This window comes from Drosophila arizonae, chromosome 3 (assembly GCF_054131065.1).
Source record: "Drosophila arizonae isolate 15081-1271.41 chromosome 3, UAZ_ARI_1.0, whole genome shotgun sequence".
Classification (NCBI taxonomy): Eukaryota; Metazoa; Arthropoda; class Insecta; order Diptera; family Drosophilidae; genus Drosophila; species Drosophila arizonae.
This window is the reverse complement of record NC_142923.1, coordinates 17,765,693-17,783,107: the sequence shown is the minus strand read 5'-3', so window position 1 is coordinate 17,783,107 and position 17,415 is coordinate 17,765,693. Positions and strand designations below refer to the sequence as shown.

Sequence of the window (17,415 nt, the reverse complement as noted above, 5' to 3'; positions counted from 1 at the left end):
TAGATATACAAACATATTGCTGTATTAATTGTTGATATGCTGTTATAGTTTGTGTATAAAAAAAAAAAAATTAGTAGAAACATGAATTTATAATAACAATTTCATATGTATGATAAAAACGATTGATATCAATAAGCAAATATAGTTTTATAAAATAATTTAATTTTCTTATATAATCTCATATATAATATATACGATAGTATATGTAATGTAATATAATAATAAATGCATACGAGTGTATGTGTAAAAATAATAATATAAGTATAACAATTGCGTATGCTTTTGCTCATCCACATTTTTCGCAAGAATATTTGCTATAATTTGCCTTATCTGAACGCACAAAGAACGTATCGGAATAATTACCAACGATAGCAAAATGATCATTCACCAATTGTGGATTGATTCGAGCCAAATTGTGCCAGCCATCTGTCCCTTTTACCATATCCATATTCATGTTTATATATTCAATGGCTCGCGCCTTCAACTGAAGTGCATTGAATTGATCAGATAAGATAAGCGTTTCAGCTGCATTATCTATGCAGAGTTGCGTGAACAGCGATTTCTCACACAAAGCTTTTAATTTGGCCAGCTTGAATTTGTCAGCCGCTTGGAGCAGTTGCTTGGCCAGATTATCCAGATTGGGCGCCTGATCGGTGTAGATGAAACGCAATATGTCGCTCAAGACCTGAGGATCCACATCGTCAAGGATCACGCGATTTCGTGAGTGCAGATCCGTTTGAAACATCGTCTCAAAGAACTGACTGCGAGCTGAAAAAAAAAAAAATTGAATTTCAAATCTCCGAGTATTTATTTCGTACTATCCACTCACCTGATAATATATTCTTATGTGCATATATTTCATGGCCATTTGATGAAACTTTAATATCACTGTACTGCTCATTATCGAACAGTTTGCCGAAATCTTCAGCTACCTTGGTGTCCGGCACTTTGATCGGATTCATTTTTCCGCACGTGCACGCTGCGTCCGTAATCAATCGAATTTGGCAAGCGATTGTTAACTTGTCGTGAGGTAAATAATTGTTATCCACATTGAAAAGTTTGCTGCAATATATGAAGGGCTCAAAGCAAACTGTCTTATCGCTGCTCAAGTTGAACAACTTTTTTTGCTGCGTCTCCTCATGATTCATTATGGCACATGTGACCTTAGCCTCTCCACGAAAATACAATCGTTCGACCTGGTGTACAGTCAGCTGGAAATAATCAGATACGTTATCCCCCTTCCTGATGAGTGCCAGCTCTAAACGCCATTTCAATTCGTTCTCATGCTCCCCGATGGGAAAATCCATAGATTCCCAGTTCTCTCTAAATTGCCAAGCTTCGCCAAAATTTTCGATTGTCCAGACATGATTGAATTTCACAATTTTTGGCTCAACAGTTGACCAGTCGTTCGATTCATTCTCAAATTTGTCAGAGATGCGAAACATATTTATATATTTGGATCTGCCATATGGATGCATATTTGGATTTTTGGATTGGCTTTATTTATTATTATTATTATTATTATTTTTTTTTTTTTTTTTTTTAATATTATTATTCGGAAATAAGCTAAATTTCTGGCTCTCTGCTGTAGATATAACTTTGCTGACTTTGCTTTTCGCACTGTCAGAATTTATTCACTTTCTGACGAGTTCTATTCGTTCACAATATTTTAGCCATTCGCTGAGAACCTTAAAAATCTATCAAAATGACATCAGACCGGAATGCTACCATTTTAATTTCTTTTTTTTTTTTTTTTTTTTTTTTTTTTTTTTTTTTTAATACAAATTTTTTAAAGATATTTATAAGTTCAATTAAAGTAAAATTGATTTCAATATCAAAACAAATAGAATCATTCTATAAACAATAGAAAGAAATATTAATAATAACGTAACGGAATTTCACTAATCAATGTACAATGGTAAATTAATTTGTCAATTTATACTTCATTTTTATACCACTGTTATTTTTCTTTTTAAATATTTTTAAACTTAACGATTTTACTAAAAATGACTTCGAGTCCTCCCATAACCGTTGTTTGCATACAGTTTTCTAAAATTAAACTATATTAATTAACAAAATAAAGTAAAAAATTGTTAACTTACGTGACTCAAGCTTCTTACAGCTGTCAATTGAATTCACAGTTGAATTGCGCATTCCATTCGGAAATGCTGTTATTGGGAGTGCGCACATTATTTACGCCATCAAAGACCGAATCTAATTGGTCCATAATTAAGTTCCACTCACTGCCAGACACTTGATTGTACAAATCCAATTTACTTTCATTCAGCTGATGCTGCATCGAGTGCACACTCGTACAGGTGACATCAGCTGTATAGTTGTTAAGATTTAAACAGATGCGGCCAAAGCAATAACAAATATTGCCGCCCCGCGCAACGAGCGTTTGTTTTGAGTTGCCATCGATAGCTATCGATAAGTGCAGTGTGCTGCCATTCGCAGAGCGACGTAAAATTCTCCATTGTTGTGTTTGAATAGGATTTTGTGCATTTATCAATGCCAGAATCTTATCGTCCGGCAGATGCGTACTATTGGGGAAGTAGCCTTCAATAACATGGCGTGGTATCTGATTCTCCTCCAGCAAATCGATTTCCAGTCTGCTTCGCTTGCGTATCAAATTGAAATGGTCTTTAATCCAGTTCGCGGTCTTCTTATTGGCGCACACCAGCAGCAGCCACTCCGACTGAGGTATGCAGTCGTCGTATTGTGGGCGCAAATTTGTTTTGTTACTTACAGTTACATCCAATATGGCCTCCTGCAGTCGGGCCATCTGTTTCCCAGTGAGCGGAGCCGATCTCTTCGATGCTATGAAGCCAAGCTGCACTTGACTATTGCCAGCATTGGAGTTTGAGCTTTTGCTAGAATTCGGTTTGGAACTTGGAACATTGGAAGGTGCCTTTATATTCAGATTCGAATTGGAATTGGTGTTTGGCGAAGTCTTTGTTGTTGTGGCAATTGCTGTGGTTGTTGGAGCCACTGCTGCAGCTGCAGCTGTTTTGGATCTCTTCTTTGATTTCTTCGGCGCTTTTGCTGCAGCTAACTTGCGTCTGTTCACTTCCGACGTTTCCTTGGCAATTGCGTTTCGTAGACGTTTCCGTGCCTTCTTTGTCATTTCATTTAAATTCACTTCAATTTTTAACTGCGACTGTGCGCCCGCATTGACAGCTTTTTGGTGCGCTTCATCTTTTAAAGCATCCTTATTGTCTTTAACATTCTTCTTGGCGCTGCTGGCAGTTAAGATTTGCTTCGGCATTTTCAGTCCTTTCCTTTAAAATTATGATTTCGGCATTTACTCCAGGTTTTATTTACAACTTGAAAGCGTGCAAATACTACTCTGAATATGGTTGGGGCGCTCTATCGCTGCGAATGGCATTAATCGTTACGATGCACAATTGTGAATGACAATTTGCTTTGAAATCTCCGAAATTTGTTTGATTGGAAGTTTTTTTGATGGCTTTTTCAGTTTTAAATAAAATATATATATTTAGTAAAAATGTAGTTTTCGAAAAGCTTTCAGAAGAAAAACTGTTCTAGAAAATTTAAATTGGAATGCTTATCTGTATTATTCCCTTGATTGGAATTGCAGGCAAACCTTTTACTATAATTAGAATTCTAATTGGAAGGAATCTTTGAACTGGAATTGAAGTACATTTCTTCCAACTCTTTTTTGAGTTTCTTACTTGAACAAGAACAGTAATTGTCCATTATTTAATAATTATTATTATAATTTGCCTTTAGTAAGATAAGTTTTTCTACTGAATAATCGGCTAGATCCGTTATTTGATCATTTCTGTTAATATGCGATTGTGTTAGTCCTCCTTCATTTGCCGATGTTAGGGGCGTGTTATATTTGAGTGCCAGGGGTTGCAATAGAGGATACTTGGCCAGCGTCTCGAATGAGGTGCATGGATCTTTTAGATAGTCCAGAAGCTGTGCTTCGGCATCCTCTATTAATTTCGTGGCAGCTGGCAGAGGCGAGGGCTGCGACATATCCAAATCACTTGTCTCACACGCATCATCTGCTCAATAAAAGAATATCTTAATTATTATATTTCTAAAATATATAATTTAACTTTACCCATTTCATCGAATTCATAGAAGTCATCCTTGCCCGTTGTATAAGCCGATTCCATGGCAGCACTTTGGCCAACATTCTCTGTAGCCTTCGCATGCCGCACAGCTTCTGCAATTACCATTTCTTGTATTTCCCTCGCGCTGCGCTGTTCATGGGCCGAAAGCTTGGCCAAGACATTAAGCCAACGCATTTTGATGCCAGGACACAGAACAGATGCAATAATTGCATGATTTGCCTCTGCAGCCAGCTGAATATAGTTGGAGAATCGCTGCTTCAGTTCCACTTGTAGCTCAAAGGCCAAATTCTTCAGGTCGATCAGTTCCAAGACATCTGAGACTCTCTTCAGTTTAACGCAAAGCGAAGTCAAGGCGGGAATTAGACAGCCATAATATAAGTTGCTCTCCATGCGCAAAAACTCGACTGTCGTTGCTATGGGTGACATTAGGATGCGATATTCCTCGAGATATTGCAAATCACTGGCAGAGAAACAGGAGTTATGCAAAGCCAGCCGACTGCAAAGCTCGCCAAGTTTATCCTTGTGCAACAGAATGCAGCAAATGCTATCGTATATGGAAAACCAACGATTTCTAGCGGGACACACTAAAGCCTCACCCAAGAGGGCGGCAATGATCTGAGCCGATGGGGAGCAAAAGCATTTGCGCCACAGTGCACTACATTTGGCCATGATCTAGAAGAGAGAGAAGGGCATGAAAAGAGTTCTTATTGGATTTTATTCTTGCTTACCTTCAAGTGTCGTTCCTTTAGGTTCTTATCCTTGGACAGCAATTTCAAGAAATCAGTAGAGGCTACAATATTTAGTATTTCGCTTGCACATTCCATTCGATTTGGTAAGGCCTCGCAGATGAGTTCCTTTAGGTCATCGACATTGGTATGGTCTTCTGTATTTATTTCCTTTTTCAAATCTATGCCGAATTCTTGAAAGGCTTTTGAGTAATTTCTATCATTATTTGTGATAGATCCCACAATTTTTAGATTATTAAATCCGTACACATTGTTAATTTTGCGTATCGTCTCCAATACCTGAGCGTAATCCCCAGAGAAACGCCTGCAGGCCAGGGCAGCTGAATGCCTCTGAAACTTCTCGTCCAGCCAATGACAACTATAAACGAAATAGTTGTACTCGCTGCTATTTGAGCGGATGTTTGTCGTAATGCAAACGTATTTCTGGCTCTCCAGCAGCTGTTTAATACTGTTAGACATTTGCAGAAAGCGCTCATCCAAGCGACTCTTCAGTCTCGCCTGATTCATCACACGTAAATTGGTATTCTTGAAGAGATTGAGGAAACTGGGAGACTCCACAGTTGCCAGGGGCAGGGCATTATCTATTATATAGCACATGACGCGCTGCTCAAACGAATCGCTTTGCTCCTCCTCCGTTGCGGCCTCTTCTATGGCGTACTTCGAGCCAATGAAGGCAGCGTGAATTTTCACATGCTTCACACGCAAATGTTTGATGAAGTTGGAGGTGACTGTGAGGAAGCCTCTGATGCGTGTGCCGCACGCGTTGCAGGTGGCGATAATTGCACCTGGTTTCGCTCTCGGCTCCTTTACCTGCCATCAAAATAAAGATTAACTAAGATAATATTTTATATACATATATTTGGGTTCCTCACTCTTTGAATACTGCCAAAATATCGAAATACTTCTGGCACCCTCGTTTCCTTTTTATCCTTTTCCATTTTGCCTTGTGGTTTTCTTTTCTCCGGTCGCTGCGAGAATTTGGCTTTTCGAATATTCGGATCCACATCGAAAACCGACGTAAACTAAAAATTGAATAGAGTCGGAATGGAAATTGAATTAAAATGAATGTCAAATGCTTTGTGACAATAATAATTTAAAGTAATTAAGCAATAAAGTTACGTGGCTTAGTTCGGTAAAGGGTGTGTAGAGAAAAATTAACAAGGGTCACCTAAAACATTTTCAATTTTGATATGAAGTTAAAGATGAAGAAGAAAATAAATATAAAAATAATAAACTAAAAAAAAAAATATATATATATATATATATATATTAACAAGTAAGAAAGCTCTAGTCGAGACTGCTCGACTACGAGATCCCCTGAACCCTTGGAGTAATAGATATTTCAATAATTTTTCGCGTCTTTCAGCTTACACAAGAAACACGCACACACACACACACAGGCACGTACGCACACACAGGCATACATACACACACACGCATACAGACACACACACACACGCATACATACACAAACGCATACACACACACATACACATACACACACACACATACACAAACACATACACACACATACACAAACACATACACACACAAGCACCCACGCATAAACACGCATGGGCTGCAGTGTGCGCTTACTATGAGAACTTAATTGTTTAATAACTTTTTTTATGGACGTACGATCTTCATGAAACTTTTAGATTATGATTATAACATGGATATGCATGTAATTGCCAAAGCACAAGTCTCTAGTATTTGAAATACGCTTTTTACAAAAGTGAGGGTGAGGGGCAGAATTTAAGGGTGGGGGGTAAATTTTAACAAAAACCGAAATTGTATAAATTGCATGTAAGCATACATTAAAAATTTGGAGACTCTAGCAATAAAGGTGTAGAAGATATAATTTTATAACTGGTTTTCGATAAGGTTTTTTATCGATAAAAAAAGATCGGGATGAGTTATCGAATTTTAATGATAAACTTGATATGCGCGCTGTAATTACGGACATTTTAAAAAAAAATTGAAGTCTCTAGCTCTTATATCTTCGGAAATCGACGCGTTCATACATACGGACAGACGGACAGACGGACAGACGGACAGACGGACAGACAGACGGACAGGGCCAAATCAACTCAGCTCGTCACCCTGATCAAGAATATATATACTTTGTGGGGTCTGCCACGCCTCCTTCTCCCTGTTACATACATTTCAACAAAACCATTATACCCTGATTTCCCATTGAAAATGGGTTCAGGGTATAAAAATCTGTATATATATATATATATATATTTTCCTTTCCATTTAATTAAATTTTTATATATTTTTATCATTTACTATTTATTTATATTTTTATCATTTACCAATAAAGTTAAGTATGTTGCAAACAATTCATTTTACTATTAGCTGAAATACTTTAATAACCACCCTCGTAACTACTTAAGTAATTACATGTATAGTAATTACTTTTATCTCCATCTATATTTTCTTTTCGCTGGCAGCGTTACCAACTTTCCCTATTGTTTAATAATAATATGAGATGTTGAAGACTTACCTCTGTTACCTCAGAGCTCGTTTTGAGCTGCTTCTTTGTCATTCCCCACGCGAAAATCCCGTCCTGTTGCTGCTCTGTGCTGTTTTGTGCCTGTTCCCAATTTGATTGCTCCATCGCGAGTTGAAGGTCCACAGCTTCCAGCTTGATGCTGTTTGCATCTTTGACTTGGAAAATGTTAAGCATTGTTTTTAGCTTTTATTGTGGTTGACTGGCATGGATTGCCCAAGCTCAGCATTTGTATTTATGCTCGTTTTAAACACATAACATACATACAAACATACTTACTCTGTAAATAGTAATTAGCTACTGCAGACTCGGGCATGCCAACTTGCTCAAAATTGAAGATACGTATGTATGCTAATAAGAGTGAATGGCAATGGAAATAATATGCGGTGTGCGCGCCAATGTTAAAATTCAAATTTGGTAAATTAAAAGCTGATATATGGAAAGTATATAAATTATTGATTATAGACTGCGATGTAAACTATGAATGCTGAATTCTTTATAATTACAGTTATTAGGAAGAATTTGCTTTACTAGAGACTAGAATAAATATAAAATTAAGACTAACTCCAGAATTAGGCACTGGCAACTGGGGTCTGCGGCTTGGCTAAGGAATAATAGAATTAATAATAATAATATAGTATAGCATAAAACTAATCATTTTATATATGCTTATGTAAAAAGATTCAATAAACTTTACGCTTATGAAGCAGATAAATAAAATAAATCTTAAATACCACATTAATAAAAAACCTTTAAACTCCTAAATATTTATTTCTCAAGTCCAGGACCTTTTCACATTCACAGAATATGCATTTATTACTAGTATAATATAATGATATAAAAACAATATATACTAGGTAAATAATACTATTTGTATAATACTTGTACTATTTCTTAAGACATTTCAAAACCTCCAGCTTTTTCAATTCTATTTCCTCCATTCGTTTGAAATGCTGCAGCATAGTATTCGTCTGCTCCGCCATTGTGGAACGCATTGCATCAAGGCTATCTGCGACGCGTGTCATTAATGCATTTTGAGCTCCACAGAGGTTCTCAAGACTGTCCGTATAACGACTGCGCCTGCGATTTCTGTCAGCAAGATCTGCATCTAAATCGGCCGAGTGCTTGCGTTTAATTTTATCCTTACCCGCACTAACATTAATTGTGGGTTTCGACTGCTCAACGCATATTGGGTTTTGTTGACCTGCTATTATATCGACAATTTCATAGGATCCGCACAGATCGGCTAGACTTTCGTCTTCAGTTCTAGATTGGGAACTACGACGCTCGAGTTTGACATTCGATATGTCGTCCTGTTCGCTAGGATAGCCAGAGGATTTGCCGCAACTAATAATTTCCACTTTATCGTAAAACCCACACAGATGGGCAATTGATTCCTCAGCAGGGTTTAGGACAACATGTTGATTTGGTTGGTTTTTGATTTGCAAAAGTTTCTTCTTTATGGATATTTTCCAATCAGACCAAACCTGTGAATTGAAATAGAGACTTACAAATATATATAAATTAATAATTAAATGTGAGGACTTTTTTCCATGAGGAAACATTCTTATAGGGAGGTCCTTCAGCGTTCAAATCATCTGCGAGACTACGCCATTTGCCATCCACAACAAAGCGTTCGCCTTTACCGAGTCCTTTGGCAATTTCCTGATGTTTGGTCATAAACTCTATTAATATATTGCTCTGTTCTCGATTTTTGTGTGTGCGCCTGTAATACAAAGCAATTGATTGTTAATCGTTGAGTAAAAACTTTAACTTACACCATGTTAGATTTTTTTTCAATTTTATTGTTTTTAGTGCTGCAAATGATCAATGGAAAAATATGTTGTTTACATTTTCACTTAATTATACAATTTGAACATAATAAATGTTAACTACCATACTATTATTATTAAAAATGTATTATTTCTTAAAAATTGAATGAATCAACTTAATATAATACAATTTTAATTTAATTTTTTTATGAACATAGTGATACTATTCTATTATTATAAGAAATGTATTACAGCCTACAAATTTTTGCTCGTTTTGCAGCACTATAAATGCTCCGTTTTTTTCGGCTGCCATTTTTAAGCTATTTGTGTAAGCAGCATGAAACTGACATTTATCGGAACTTAATTTAAATATAGAAAATATGTGCTTTTATAAAATCATATAAGTATATAATTCTAATTGAATTCAACAAATTGGCAATTTATAATGAAAAAATCCCTACACCAACTCAGGAAAACCAGGAAAATTCAAAATGCCGACAAAATTCAATTACCGCAAATTTGAATGAATAATTGAATCTAATAAGGGCATTAACGGAATGAATTATAATAAATAAACATAAATTGGACCTAAAATATGCCTATGCAGTTGATTCAAGTTCACTCACTTCTTTGGCAAATTCTGTCCATTGCGTTTCTTTTCGGACGACTTCTCTGCTTCCTCAAAGCTCTCATAATCCGTGCTCAAATCCTGCTCTATTTTGATGGGTCCAATGTAAATGTCCAGCGCCGTTGCTGCCAGTGGATCAGCCATTTGTTCTTCATCCCTCTGCGACAATAGCCCTCCGGTGTTGATTAAACTTGGCATTCTACGATTTTCACTTAACTCTTTTGGCGACTAACGAAAATTCAACTTTGCCGCTGACAATTGCGGTTCTGCAATTTCACGCTGGGTGTTAGCAGTTCCGATAGGTCAATTCTATTATCGATAACACAGTCAGCTGTGCCTGTAACAGAGGCAGATCAAGCAAAATGTTTAAATTCAGAATTCAAATATTTTAAATCATCTTCAAACGAACATTGTATATGAATAATTTATGACAAAGTTAATAAATAATAATAAATATAGTTTAAATGCATTATAAATTAGTCTATATATTCTTTCTTTTCAAATTAAAAATAATAACGCTTGGGTATATTATTTACGTATACTTCCAATTGAAATATTATAGCCAATTATATAAGTTACGTTATAGACGGAAATCAGCCTAAAACTAACTACATCTTATGGATGTTATATATCCATAGCTAACATACAACGTATTATCAGTCAGTTCTTAAATTAAAGTAAATGGATACAAACATTTTCACAACTTAAACTAACTTGCATTTAAATATTTATTAGCCTATTGTTTATATGGACATTTGAGTTTCCTATAGCCATAGTTAGTCTTTTTTGCAGTTATCTTACAACTAATTAAATAAATGTATACTTTGCTCCTGTTTGGCCTTCTTCTGTTTTATCTCGAGCTCCAAGAGTTCAATGCGCAGTTTACGCTCTCTGGCCTCGTCTTCGAGTTTGCTACGCTTCTCATACATTTCCAGTTCGTGTTTTTCCTGCGCTCGCTCATTTTCGCATCTACAGAAATTTTGCCGTAGCTGCAACAGCTTTAATCTCTCCTCGTCCAGGGTACTTTTGGAATTAGGAACTTTGTCGGGTAGTTTGTTATTGAGAACTGGAGGCCGAACTGTATTGGCCGTATTACTGGTGGCCCACTTGGAACTCGTGCTGGTCAGATCGTCCTCCGATACGGTCATATCATTAGCCTGGAAGATGTTGAAAATATAGACATAGCTGTGCTGAATGCAATTTCAATTCGCTTACATCCAGATCTCCTGATACGAAATTATACATCATGTCGTCGTCCCCCTCAAAGCTCTGCTCATTTTCCAGCTGACCTGTTTAAAAGAATTTATTTTTTATTTGTTATTATTTCACTTTTTTTTTTTTTGTAATAACTACTCACATCCATCAGTCTCCAGGGCATTCTTTAGGCACAGCGCTGCATCTCCGATCATGGCAACAATTTTTTCCGAAACAGTTGAAACTATGGGCGTAACTGGTTCCCCACCGCCCATGCGCTGGCAGTGTGCTCGCTCCTTGGCCAGCTCCACTTTCGCTCTACGCTTCATATGCAGATATTTGTCCCTCAGTTGCCGCCATTCGCGGTTAACTCCAGTTTTCGCTACGAAACTGTTTGTGAGCTCTGCCCAGACTTCCTCCTTGTGCTTCCACGTAAATGCATCCGATTTCTTGTTGTTCAGCACATCGTTGCGCTCCTCGACAAGCTCTACCAGGGTTAGCTCCTCCTCCGGCGAGAAGTTTTTTCCACGTTTTTTAATTTTTTCACTGAATTTTTTAATTTATTCATTTAATGTTAGATCACGAATATTTTTTGTAGGATAAAGAATGCGCCTAACTGAAACTTTGTCCTCTTCACTAAACTCCTGATAGGTTTAACTTACTTCTTTGGCTCTGGCTGTTCGGATATTCGAATTTTCTTCGCCGGCGTCTCCAGCTCTGGCTCCTCGTTACTCTCATCGTCTGTGCTCGTGCCCTTTTCGATTTTGATCGGGCCGATTTCCAAATCACTTGCTACCATCGGATCATTTTTAGTCGCCAGATTCGGACTTGTCATTGCCTTAATAATACATAAATATATTTTTAATTGCGAGCACAAAACAAGCAAATCACAAATTCAATACTGCAATTTCTCTTTGGCTGTGAGAATTCGATAAGTTTTCGATAGAAAACAGCTGTTTCTTTTAAAATAACATTTCCAGATGAGTACAAATGTTAAATATTTCATAATTTTTAAAGTGAAACTAGCTGACACGGCAAACGTTGTTTTGCCATATCCATTATTTCTAGGGAATATTTTGTACTTAAATACAAAATAACTAATTTAGTAAATGTGTGTGTCGAAAGCGTTGTAAGCAACCGAAGTATGCTTTATTTATTACTAGATGCCAGCGCGAACTTCGTACTGCCTAACAGTCAAAGAATGTCGTGTTACCTTTTAGCTGAACTAATTTAGGTTTTCATAACAATAATACAAAATAATATTAATATAGATAGATATATAATGGCAATGTCACTTTACCACTAAGGCAGCACAAATACTTGAACCATTTCTTATTGCCGTTTTACGGGCTGCCTCTCTTTGAGAAGCACGAATTAAGGCCCTTCTTTGCTGGGTACTAATGCGGCGCCTTTCTCGGGCGATTTCTCGTTCTTCGTCAGATAATTGACTCGCGATATTCCGTTGCCTAATTGCATTACGGGTCCGCCGGGAAAGATTAGATTTTCTACGACGCGGCATTTTTATTAATAGTAATACTGAATAAGCCCTCGCACAAAACCACATAAAACAATCGAGACAACCTATGAAAAGACATTTACACTTTTGTTAAACTGTAGAATAAATCTTAACCTTAATAAATAATTTACACAAATTAATGTTTAAGACAAACAAATATAACAGTACCTACCAGAACTTTCGATATATTTTGCTTCTGAATATACGCGTAAAATTTTTCAATCTTTTTTAAAAAATACTCATAATAGTTTATTCATTCGTTCAAATGTGCATGTGACCGAAAACTGTCACTGTTATCAAGCCTACTGGGTAAATTCTCAATGAAAATTTGACAGCTCCGAAATTAAGGAACCTTTAGCGAAAATAACGCGTTTTTCAAGTATTCGTCAATTTTGTAGTATTTTTTAAGATATACTCTCCAAATCGGGGCGGAGACAAATCTAACAAATCAAAAACCATGAAAATTGGTCCATCAGATCTCGAGTTATAAGTGCTGTAACACATAACACGACTTTGTTTGAATTGAGATGATTATAGTTGCAACGTGCAACTATCAACTTAGCCTTTAATTTGAATGTGGAATAAAATGGTTGACCATTTGCAGCAGTATTTTTAACTATTACCGTTGCTCCAAAAGATGTCATTTGAAAACATGATTTTAATTTTCGAATTGACTGCAAGAACAGCAAAGAATATGGATCAGTGCCGGCTCCAGTATTCAACATCAGGCTCATATTTAAATGCTAGGCGAAGTAATGAATGTGATGTAAATGCTCTATTTACTTGTTGACGTTGTCGCTCAATTTGTCTACGTCTGTTGATTACGAATCTGCGCGCTTCTCTTCGTTGTAATCGTCTTTGCTGGTTTCGCTCATCTCGTTCCTCTTGCGATTGCGATGCACGTAACTGCACCATTCTCACACGGACATTTGCATTGCTATGTTGCCTTTCTTCATCTGATCTTTGTGCTCTGATATTTTGCATTCCTCTAGATTTGAGGGTTCGACGACTCAAATTAGCCCCCCTGCGTTTTCGTGGCATTGATGTCTGTTAATCAAACATAAATAAATAAAGTTGAAGAACTGTTTGATGATATGCAGTGACGTAATATTGTATTCGATTGCTCATTATTTGCCTTACCTTTTATACTAATAAAACGTGTATATTTATTAATTAATTAAATTAATTAATGTATTAATGATACTTCACTTATTAATACTAATAAAACACGTATATTTATTAATCACGTTCACGTTCACCGTGAGAGCATGGCCGAAAACTGTCACTGTTATCAAGCCTACTGGCAAATTCCCAATGACAAAAGCATTCCATGCTTCAGTGTACACACTGCGTTACTGGATGATATCGGTAGTTCGTTGCCTAAAGAAACAAAAAATTAATGGTGGCCCATACTTTAAACTTAGGGTCAAGCAAAATAGATGTTGGTCGATTCTCCGACGTACCTGACCTGCACACCAAATTTCGTGAGAATCGGTCGAACCGTTTCGGAGGAGTTTGGCAACAAACACCGTGACACGACAATTTTATATATAAGATAGTTTTATCGTAACTGTCTATCCATTATTTTTCTTGTAAAAGAATAATTGAATAATGCCTCAGGCAATTCTGGGACGGTCGACGACTAGATCAAGATTGGACGTCGCTACTTGAGTGCTCGCCAAACTTAACTTCAGCTGGCATAGCAGAGCCACTAACCACGTTTAAGTGTGTCTTTTAACAGTGGCCACTAACCAGAGAACACATAGACTAGACATGAAGTACTTACAATGCTTTGATGAGACCAGACAATTTTGTATTTGAGCCTTAAGCAGTACCACTGCTGTTTGGTCAGTGGCAGTACAAATAAAGCACGGCAAAATCAGCGCGCTGTGAGCGTTAGCACGAAATGAACAGATTCCCACTCCTCACTCTCTCTCTCTCCCTCCCTCTCTCTCTCTCTCTCTCTCTCTCTCTCTCTCTCTCTCTGAGGTCTCTCAAATAGCAGCACCGCACAAAAATTGCAAATTGTTCGCAGCGATTCAAGTTTTGGTTAGTGGCCCAAGCCGAAAATGTGACGTCACAACAGAGCTGTCAGCTAACATTAAAAGTAACAGAACTACTCTTTGCAGAACCTACTGAGTTCCTTTAACAGTGGCCGAATGCTACAACATTTCGTTGTGAGTGTCAAACAGCTGCGCTGCTTAGTGAATGTCTGAATCGGGTCAAGTGTACGTGGATTTTAGACAGACTTTCACGGCACAGCGACGCGACAAATAAATTACAAAATAACTAATATAAATAGTGTAAATAGTAAACGATAAACCATAGTAACTTAGGATATGAAATCAAACGTTTGAAACCAATTAAATTTAACTAAATAATATAGATTCATACATAGTATTGTAGAATACAATAAATGCGTCTGACTCAGAGCTGCTGATAAAACCAAGAGAAAAGAAAACGAAAAAGCAAGCATAACTAATTATTAATTATTGATAATGGCACCAACACGCAGGCCCAGCGATGGGTTATTGGCGCGCGTCAATTTTCCTCTCTACGCCGTCGATATGCTGACCAGCCGCCACATTCTGGTTGCCGGTGGAGGCGGCTCCAGCAAAACAGGCGTCGCGAATGGCTTCGTAAGTGTGTCGAATATGCTGAAATGGGTCAACATTGCAGCACAATGGGGACCATAAATATCGTGCGATTAATAATTAACAATAACTGCTAACATTTTGTTGGAATTTACTCTTGATAGGAAATCTATGAGCTTTATCACAATGGCAGCCATTTTTGTGCGGAAGAGGTGCTCCGCCATGAGACGGGCGCCAATGTGGTCATGAATTTCGCAGTGCGCAACAGCGGACGACGTGCCTATCTGTGTGCCGGCCAGGAGGCACATTGTCAAATGTATTATGTGCAGCCGCGTATCGAGTCCGAGGAGGATGGAGACAGGGATCGAAAGCCAGCGCCAGTGGAGCGCCCGCACGAGAATGGCGTGCGACAGCGTGGCGCTGCACACTCTGGCGTCGAGGCGCTACCCAATGGCCATAACAACAGACAACAGAACCAGAGCAGCGGTACCAGCAATCAGGAGCTGCTCGGCAAACTGCATCGGCTGCGCTTCGACATTCAGGCAGCGGATGTGGTGCAGACGGATTTCTTGAAGAGCGCCGAGCCGTTGCAGCGCGTGGTGCGCATCAGTGGCAATGGCCAGCTGATGGCAACCGGCGGCACCGATGGCCATCTGCGCATCTGGAGTTTTCCACAGATAAAGCTTATCAAGCAGCTGGCGGCACATACAAAAGAAATCGACGACCTGGACTTCAGTCCCGATTCCAAGTGCATTGTAAGCATTTCGAAGGATGCCCAGGGCATTGTGTGGGACCTGAGCACAGGCAAGCAGCATTACAAGCTGCAATGGCAAACGCCGGAGGGCGCTAAATACCTATTCAAGCGCTGTCGCTACGGCACTGTGGAGGCACACAAGGATAACTATCGGCTCTTCACCATAGCCAATCCGCTGGGCAAGGTGGGCAAGCAACGGGGCTATCTACAGCAATGGGATTGCACGAGCGGCCAATTGCGGGCAGCGGTGCCCATCGATGAGAGTTTAGCCTCGCTCGCTGTGCGGGACGATGGACGCTTTGTGGCCGTCGGCACCATGTTCTCCGGCAGCGTATCCATGTACATAGCCTTCAGTCTGCAGGTGAGTGGGCAATGTTTTTACCCAATTGAGGCACAGTAATTAATTGTCTGCCTATGACTTTTCAGCGTGTGCTGCACATTCCTCATGCTCACTCGATGTTTGTGACCGGGCTGCAGTTCCTGCCCATTACCAACGAGGAGGGTCCGCCCATATCGAGCGACACGGAAGCAGCCGTTCTATCCATCTCCGTCGACAATAAAGTGTGCATACACAGTCTGCAGCAGCGAAGTAAGCTAAACCTAACCCAATGTACTCGATATACTCATTCGTATCGCATTTTGCAGGCACGATTCCCGCCTGGCTGGCCATTGTCTTTATGATTGTGATGATCTTTGTGGTGTTCGTGTTCTGCTCCTACATTGGCATTTGAGACTGTCTGGACTGGTGGTCGACCAGCGAAATCAATTTGCATTATTAGTTGATAAACAATGTTTAGTTTTGTAATAGACCCCATGCCCCTGCCCCATCTCCTCCTCCTCTGAACACCCCACTGAATATTATTTTAAGTGTATAGTTGTTTTTTTGTGCCGGCTGCCTTATCTCTCGTACACTCCTCTCAAAGTCATTTTCGTTATTGTATCATAATTTTGCTTTAACTATCTCAAATTTGCCGTTGTAGTTAATATATATGTACACATATATATACATGTATGTATGTCAGAGTAATTAGCTTGCAAACGAATTAATATTTAACTATATAAAACAAATCAGGTGAATGCAGTTATATAGCAATAAATGGAATATTCATAACAAAATAATTTGTATATTTACTTACAAATAAATTTAATTGTTAACACATCCAATTGTCTCATTAATCATGAAAATAGGTTGTAAACATTGGTTGACCTCATTTTTAAATTATTTAAATATTACAGATGCCCGCGCAATTTACAAAGGCCATCCACATACATTGGCATTCATTCACAGGCATGTTAAAAGCCCTGCTCCAATTGACAGCCCGCATGTTAATTAGCAGACCGATATGGCTCGACTGTAAAATGATCATTGCCATTCACCAACATGTAGGAAGAGTGCTCCAATTGGCAGCCTTTTAGCCCTTTTGCTTTGTAGCTTGGATTACAAGTTTTAATTGATTTAATTCAGCTCGTCGTAGTGATTAAATTTTAAATGTTGTTATTAAATAAATGTTGGTTGCGTTCCTTTAGCAAATTTTTTAGATGCTTCATTCATATTTATTGTTCTACAACTTCTACAAGCGCGTCCGAATG

General features: G+C 38.2%; 6 protein-coding genes and 1 long non-coding RNA gene across 14 annotated transcripts; 2 read left to right on the top strand and 5 right to left on the bottom strand.

Moving 5' to 3' along the window:
- Positions 1-140: 140 nt before the first annotated feature.
- Positions 141-1,573, bottom strand: LOC108609975 (protein roadkill-like). The gene is made up of 2 exons (XM_018001776.2): positions 830-1,573; positions 141-768 (listed from the first exon to the last, which is right to left on the bottom strand). Exons 1-2 carry the CDS (start codon positions 1,476-1,478, stop codon positions 287-289), a joined length of 1,131 nt encoding a protein of 376 aa, XP_017857265.2. The 5' UTR covers positions 1,479-1,573; the 3' UTR covers positions 141-286.
- A 338-nt stretch (positions 1,574-1,911) lies between these two features.
- Positions 1,912-3,571, bottom strand: LOC108609974 (uncharacterized). The gene is made up of 2 exons (XM_018001775.2): positions 2,103-3,571; positions 1,912-2,049 (listed from the first exon to the last, which is right to left on the bottom strand). Exon 1 carries the CDS (start codon positions 3,266-3,268, stop codon positions 2,126-2,128), a length of 1,143 nt encoding a protein of 380 aa, XP_017857264.1. The 5' UTR covers positions 3,269-3,571; the 3' UTR covers positions 1,912-2,049; positions 2,103-2,125.
- A 141-nt stretch (positions 3,572-3,712) lies between these two features.
- On the bottom strand, positions 3,713-7,771 carry LOC108609486 (uncharacterized). 2 transcript variants are annotated; one of them, XM_089464418.1, is made up of 6 exons: positions 7,647-7,771; positions 7,362-7,525; positions 5,725-5,874; positions 4,835-5,662; positions 4,094-4,778; positions 3,713-4,034 (listed from the first exon to the last, which is right to left on the bottom strand). In XM_089464418.1, exons 1-6 carry the CDS (start codon positions 7,681-7,683, stop codon positions 3,724-3,726), a joined length of 2,175 nt encoding a protein of 724 aa, XP_089320544.1. In that variant the 5' UTR covers positions 7,684-7,771; the 3' UTR covers positions 3,713-3,723. The 2 variants fall into 2 exon arrangements, with proteins under 2 accessions (XP_089320544.1, XP_017856695.1); XM_018001206.2 differs by lacking the exon at positions 7,647-7,771 and having other exon boundaries at positions 7,362-7,640.
- Positions 7,772-8,134: 363 nt separating this feature from the next.
- On the bottom strand, positions 8,135-10,154 carry LOC108609976 (uncharacterized). 4 transcript variants are annotated; one of them, XM_089464443.1, is made up of 4 exons: positions 9,766-10,154; positions 8,913-9,093; positions 8,515-8,854; positions 8,135-8,456 (listed from the first exon to the last, which is right to left on the bottom strand). In XM_089464443.1, the coding sequence occupies exons 1-4, from the start codon at positions 9,963-9,965 to the stop codon at positions 8,392-8,394; spliced, it is 786 nt and encodes a 261-aa protein (XP_089320569.1). In that variant the 5' UTR covers positions 9,966-10,154; the 3' UTR covers positions 8,135-8,391. The 4 variants fall into 4 exon arrangements, with proteins under 4 accessions (XP_089320569.1, XP_089320568.1, XP_017857266.1 ...); XM_089464442.1 differs by lacking the exon at positions 9,766-10,154 and adding exons at positions 9,146-9,184; positions 9,264-9,384 and having other exon boundaries at positions 8,135-8,854; XM_018001777.2 differs by having other exon boundaries at positions 8,135-8,854.
- LOC149269808 (uncharacterized) lies at positions 9,380-10,243 on the top strand. Its single transcript, XR_016269173.1, has 2 exons — positions 9,380-9,543; positions 9,611-10,243. It is a non-coding gene; the product is annotated as an uncharacterized LOC149269808 (long non-coding RNA).
- A 234-nt stretch (positions 10,244-10,477) lies between these two features.
- On the bottom strand, positions 10,478-14,568 carry LOC108609969 (uncharacterized). 4 transcript variants are annotated; one of them, XM_089464432.1, is made up of 8 exons: positions 14,264-14,568; positions 13,618-13,857; positions 12,650-13,524; positions 12,262-12,542; positions 11,624-11,799; positions 11,125-11,507; positions 10,983-11,056; positions 10,478-10,924 (listed from the first exon to the last, which is right to left on the bottom strand). In XM_089464432.1, the coding sequence occupies exons 4-8, from the start codon at positions 12,523-12,525 to the stop codon at positions 10,571-10,573; spliced, it is 1,251 nt and encodes a 416-aa protein (XP_089320558.1). In that variant the 5' UTR covers positions 12,526-12,542; positions 12,650-13,524; positions 13,618-13,857; positions 14,264-14,568; the 3' UTR covers positions 10,478-10,570. The 4 variants fall into 4 exon arrangements, with proteins under 4 accessions (XP_089320558.1, XP_089320560.1, XP_089320559.1 ...); XM_089464434.1 differs by having other exon boundaries at positions 13,261-13,524; XM_089464433.1 differs by lacking the exon at positions 14,264-14,568 and adding an exon at positions 13,941-14,257.
- An 88-nt stretch (positions 14,569-14,656) lies between these two features.
- Positions 14,657-16,984, top strand: LOC108609968 (guanine nucleotide-exchange factor SEC12). The gene is made up of 4 exons (XM_018001763.2): positions 14,657-15,116; positions 15,236-16,186; positions 16,252-16,414; positions 16,471-16,984. The coding sequence occupies exons 1-4, from the start codon at positions 14,976-14,978 to the stop codon at positions 16,554-16,556; spliced, it is 1,341 nt and encodes a 446-aa protein (XP_017857252.1). The 5' UTR covers positions 14,657-14,975; the 3' UTR covers positions 16,557-16,984.
- The last annotated feature ends 431 nt before the right edge of the window (positions 16,985-17,415 follow it).

Excerpts from the sequence above, each read along its gene's own strand:
- LOC108609975 (XM_018001776.2), bottom strand. The coding sequence starts at position 1,478 with ATGCATCCATATGGCAGATCCAAATATATAAATATGTTTCGCATCTCT. Across the intron at positions 769-829 it reads ACATAAGAATATATTATCAG|CTCGCAGTCAGTTCTTTGAG; the intron begins GTGAGTGGATAG and ends TTTTTTTTTCAG.
- LOC108609974 (XM_018001775.2), bottom strand. The coding sequence starts at position 3,268 with ATGCCGAAGCAAATCTTAACTGCCAGCAGCGCCAAGAAGAATGTTAAA.
- LOC108609486 (XM_089464418.1), bottom strand. The coding sequence starts at position 7,683 with ATGCCCGAGTCTGCAGTAGCTAATTACTATTTACAGA. Across the intron at positions 5,875-7,361 it reads CGAGCTCTGAGGTAACAGAG|TTTACGTCGGTTTTCGATGT; the intron begins GTAAGTCTTCAA and ends TTCAATTTTTAG. Across the intron at positions 5,663-5,724 it reads ATTTTGGCAGTATTCAAAGA|GTAAAGGAGCCGAGAGCGAA; the intron begins GTGAGGAACCCA and ends TTTTGATGGCAG.
- LOC108609976 (XM_018001777.2), bottom strand. The coding sequence starts at position 9,965 with ATGCCAAGTTTAATCAACACCGGAGGGCTATTGTCGCAGAGGGATGAA. Across the intron at positions 9,094-9,765 it reads GGACAGAATTTGCCAAAGAA|GCGCACACACAAAAATCGAG; the intron begins GTGAGTGAACTT and ends TTTGTATTACAG. Across the intron at positions 8,855-8,912 it reads ATGTTTCCTCATGGAAAAAA|GTTTGGTCTGATTGGAAAAT; the intron begins GTCCTCACATTT and ends TTCAATTCACAG.
- LOC108609969 (XM_089464432.1), bottom strand. The coding sequence starts at position 12,525 with ATGTGGTTTTGTGCGAGGGCTTATTCAGTATTACTATTAATAAAAATG. Across the intron at positions 11,508-11,623 it reads GAACAGCCAGAGCCAAAGAA|TGAAAAAATTAAAAAACGTG; the intron begins GTAAGTTAAACC and ends TAAAAAATTCAG. Across the intron at positions 10,925-10,982 it reads TCGTATCAGGAGATCTGGAT|GCTAATGATATGACCGTATC; the intron begins GTAAGCGAATTG and ends AACATCTTCCAG.
- LOC108609968 (XM_018001763.2), top strand. The coding sequence starts at position 14,976 with ATGGCACCAACACGCAGGCCCAGCGATGGGTTATTGGCGCGCGTCAAT. Across the intron at positions 15,117-15,235 it reads CAGGCGTCGCGAATGGCTTC|GAAATCTATGAGCTTTATCA; the intron begins GTAAGTGTGTCG and ends TACTCTTGATAG. Across the intron at positions 16,187-16,251 it reads ACATAGCCTTCAGTCTGCAG|CGTGTGCTGCACATTCCTCA; the intron begins GTGAGTGGGCAA and ends ATGACTTTTCAG.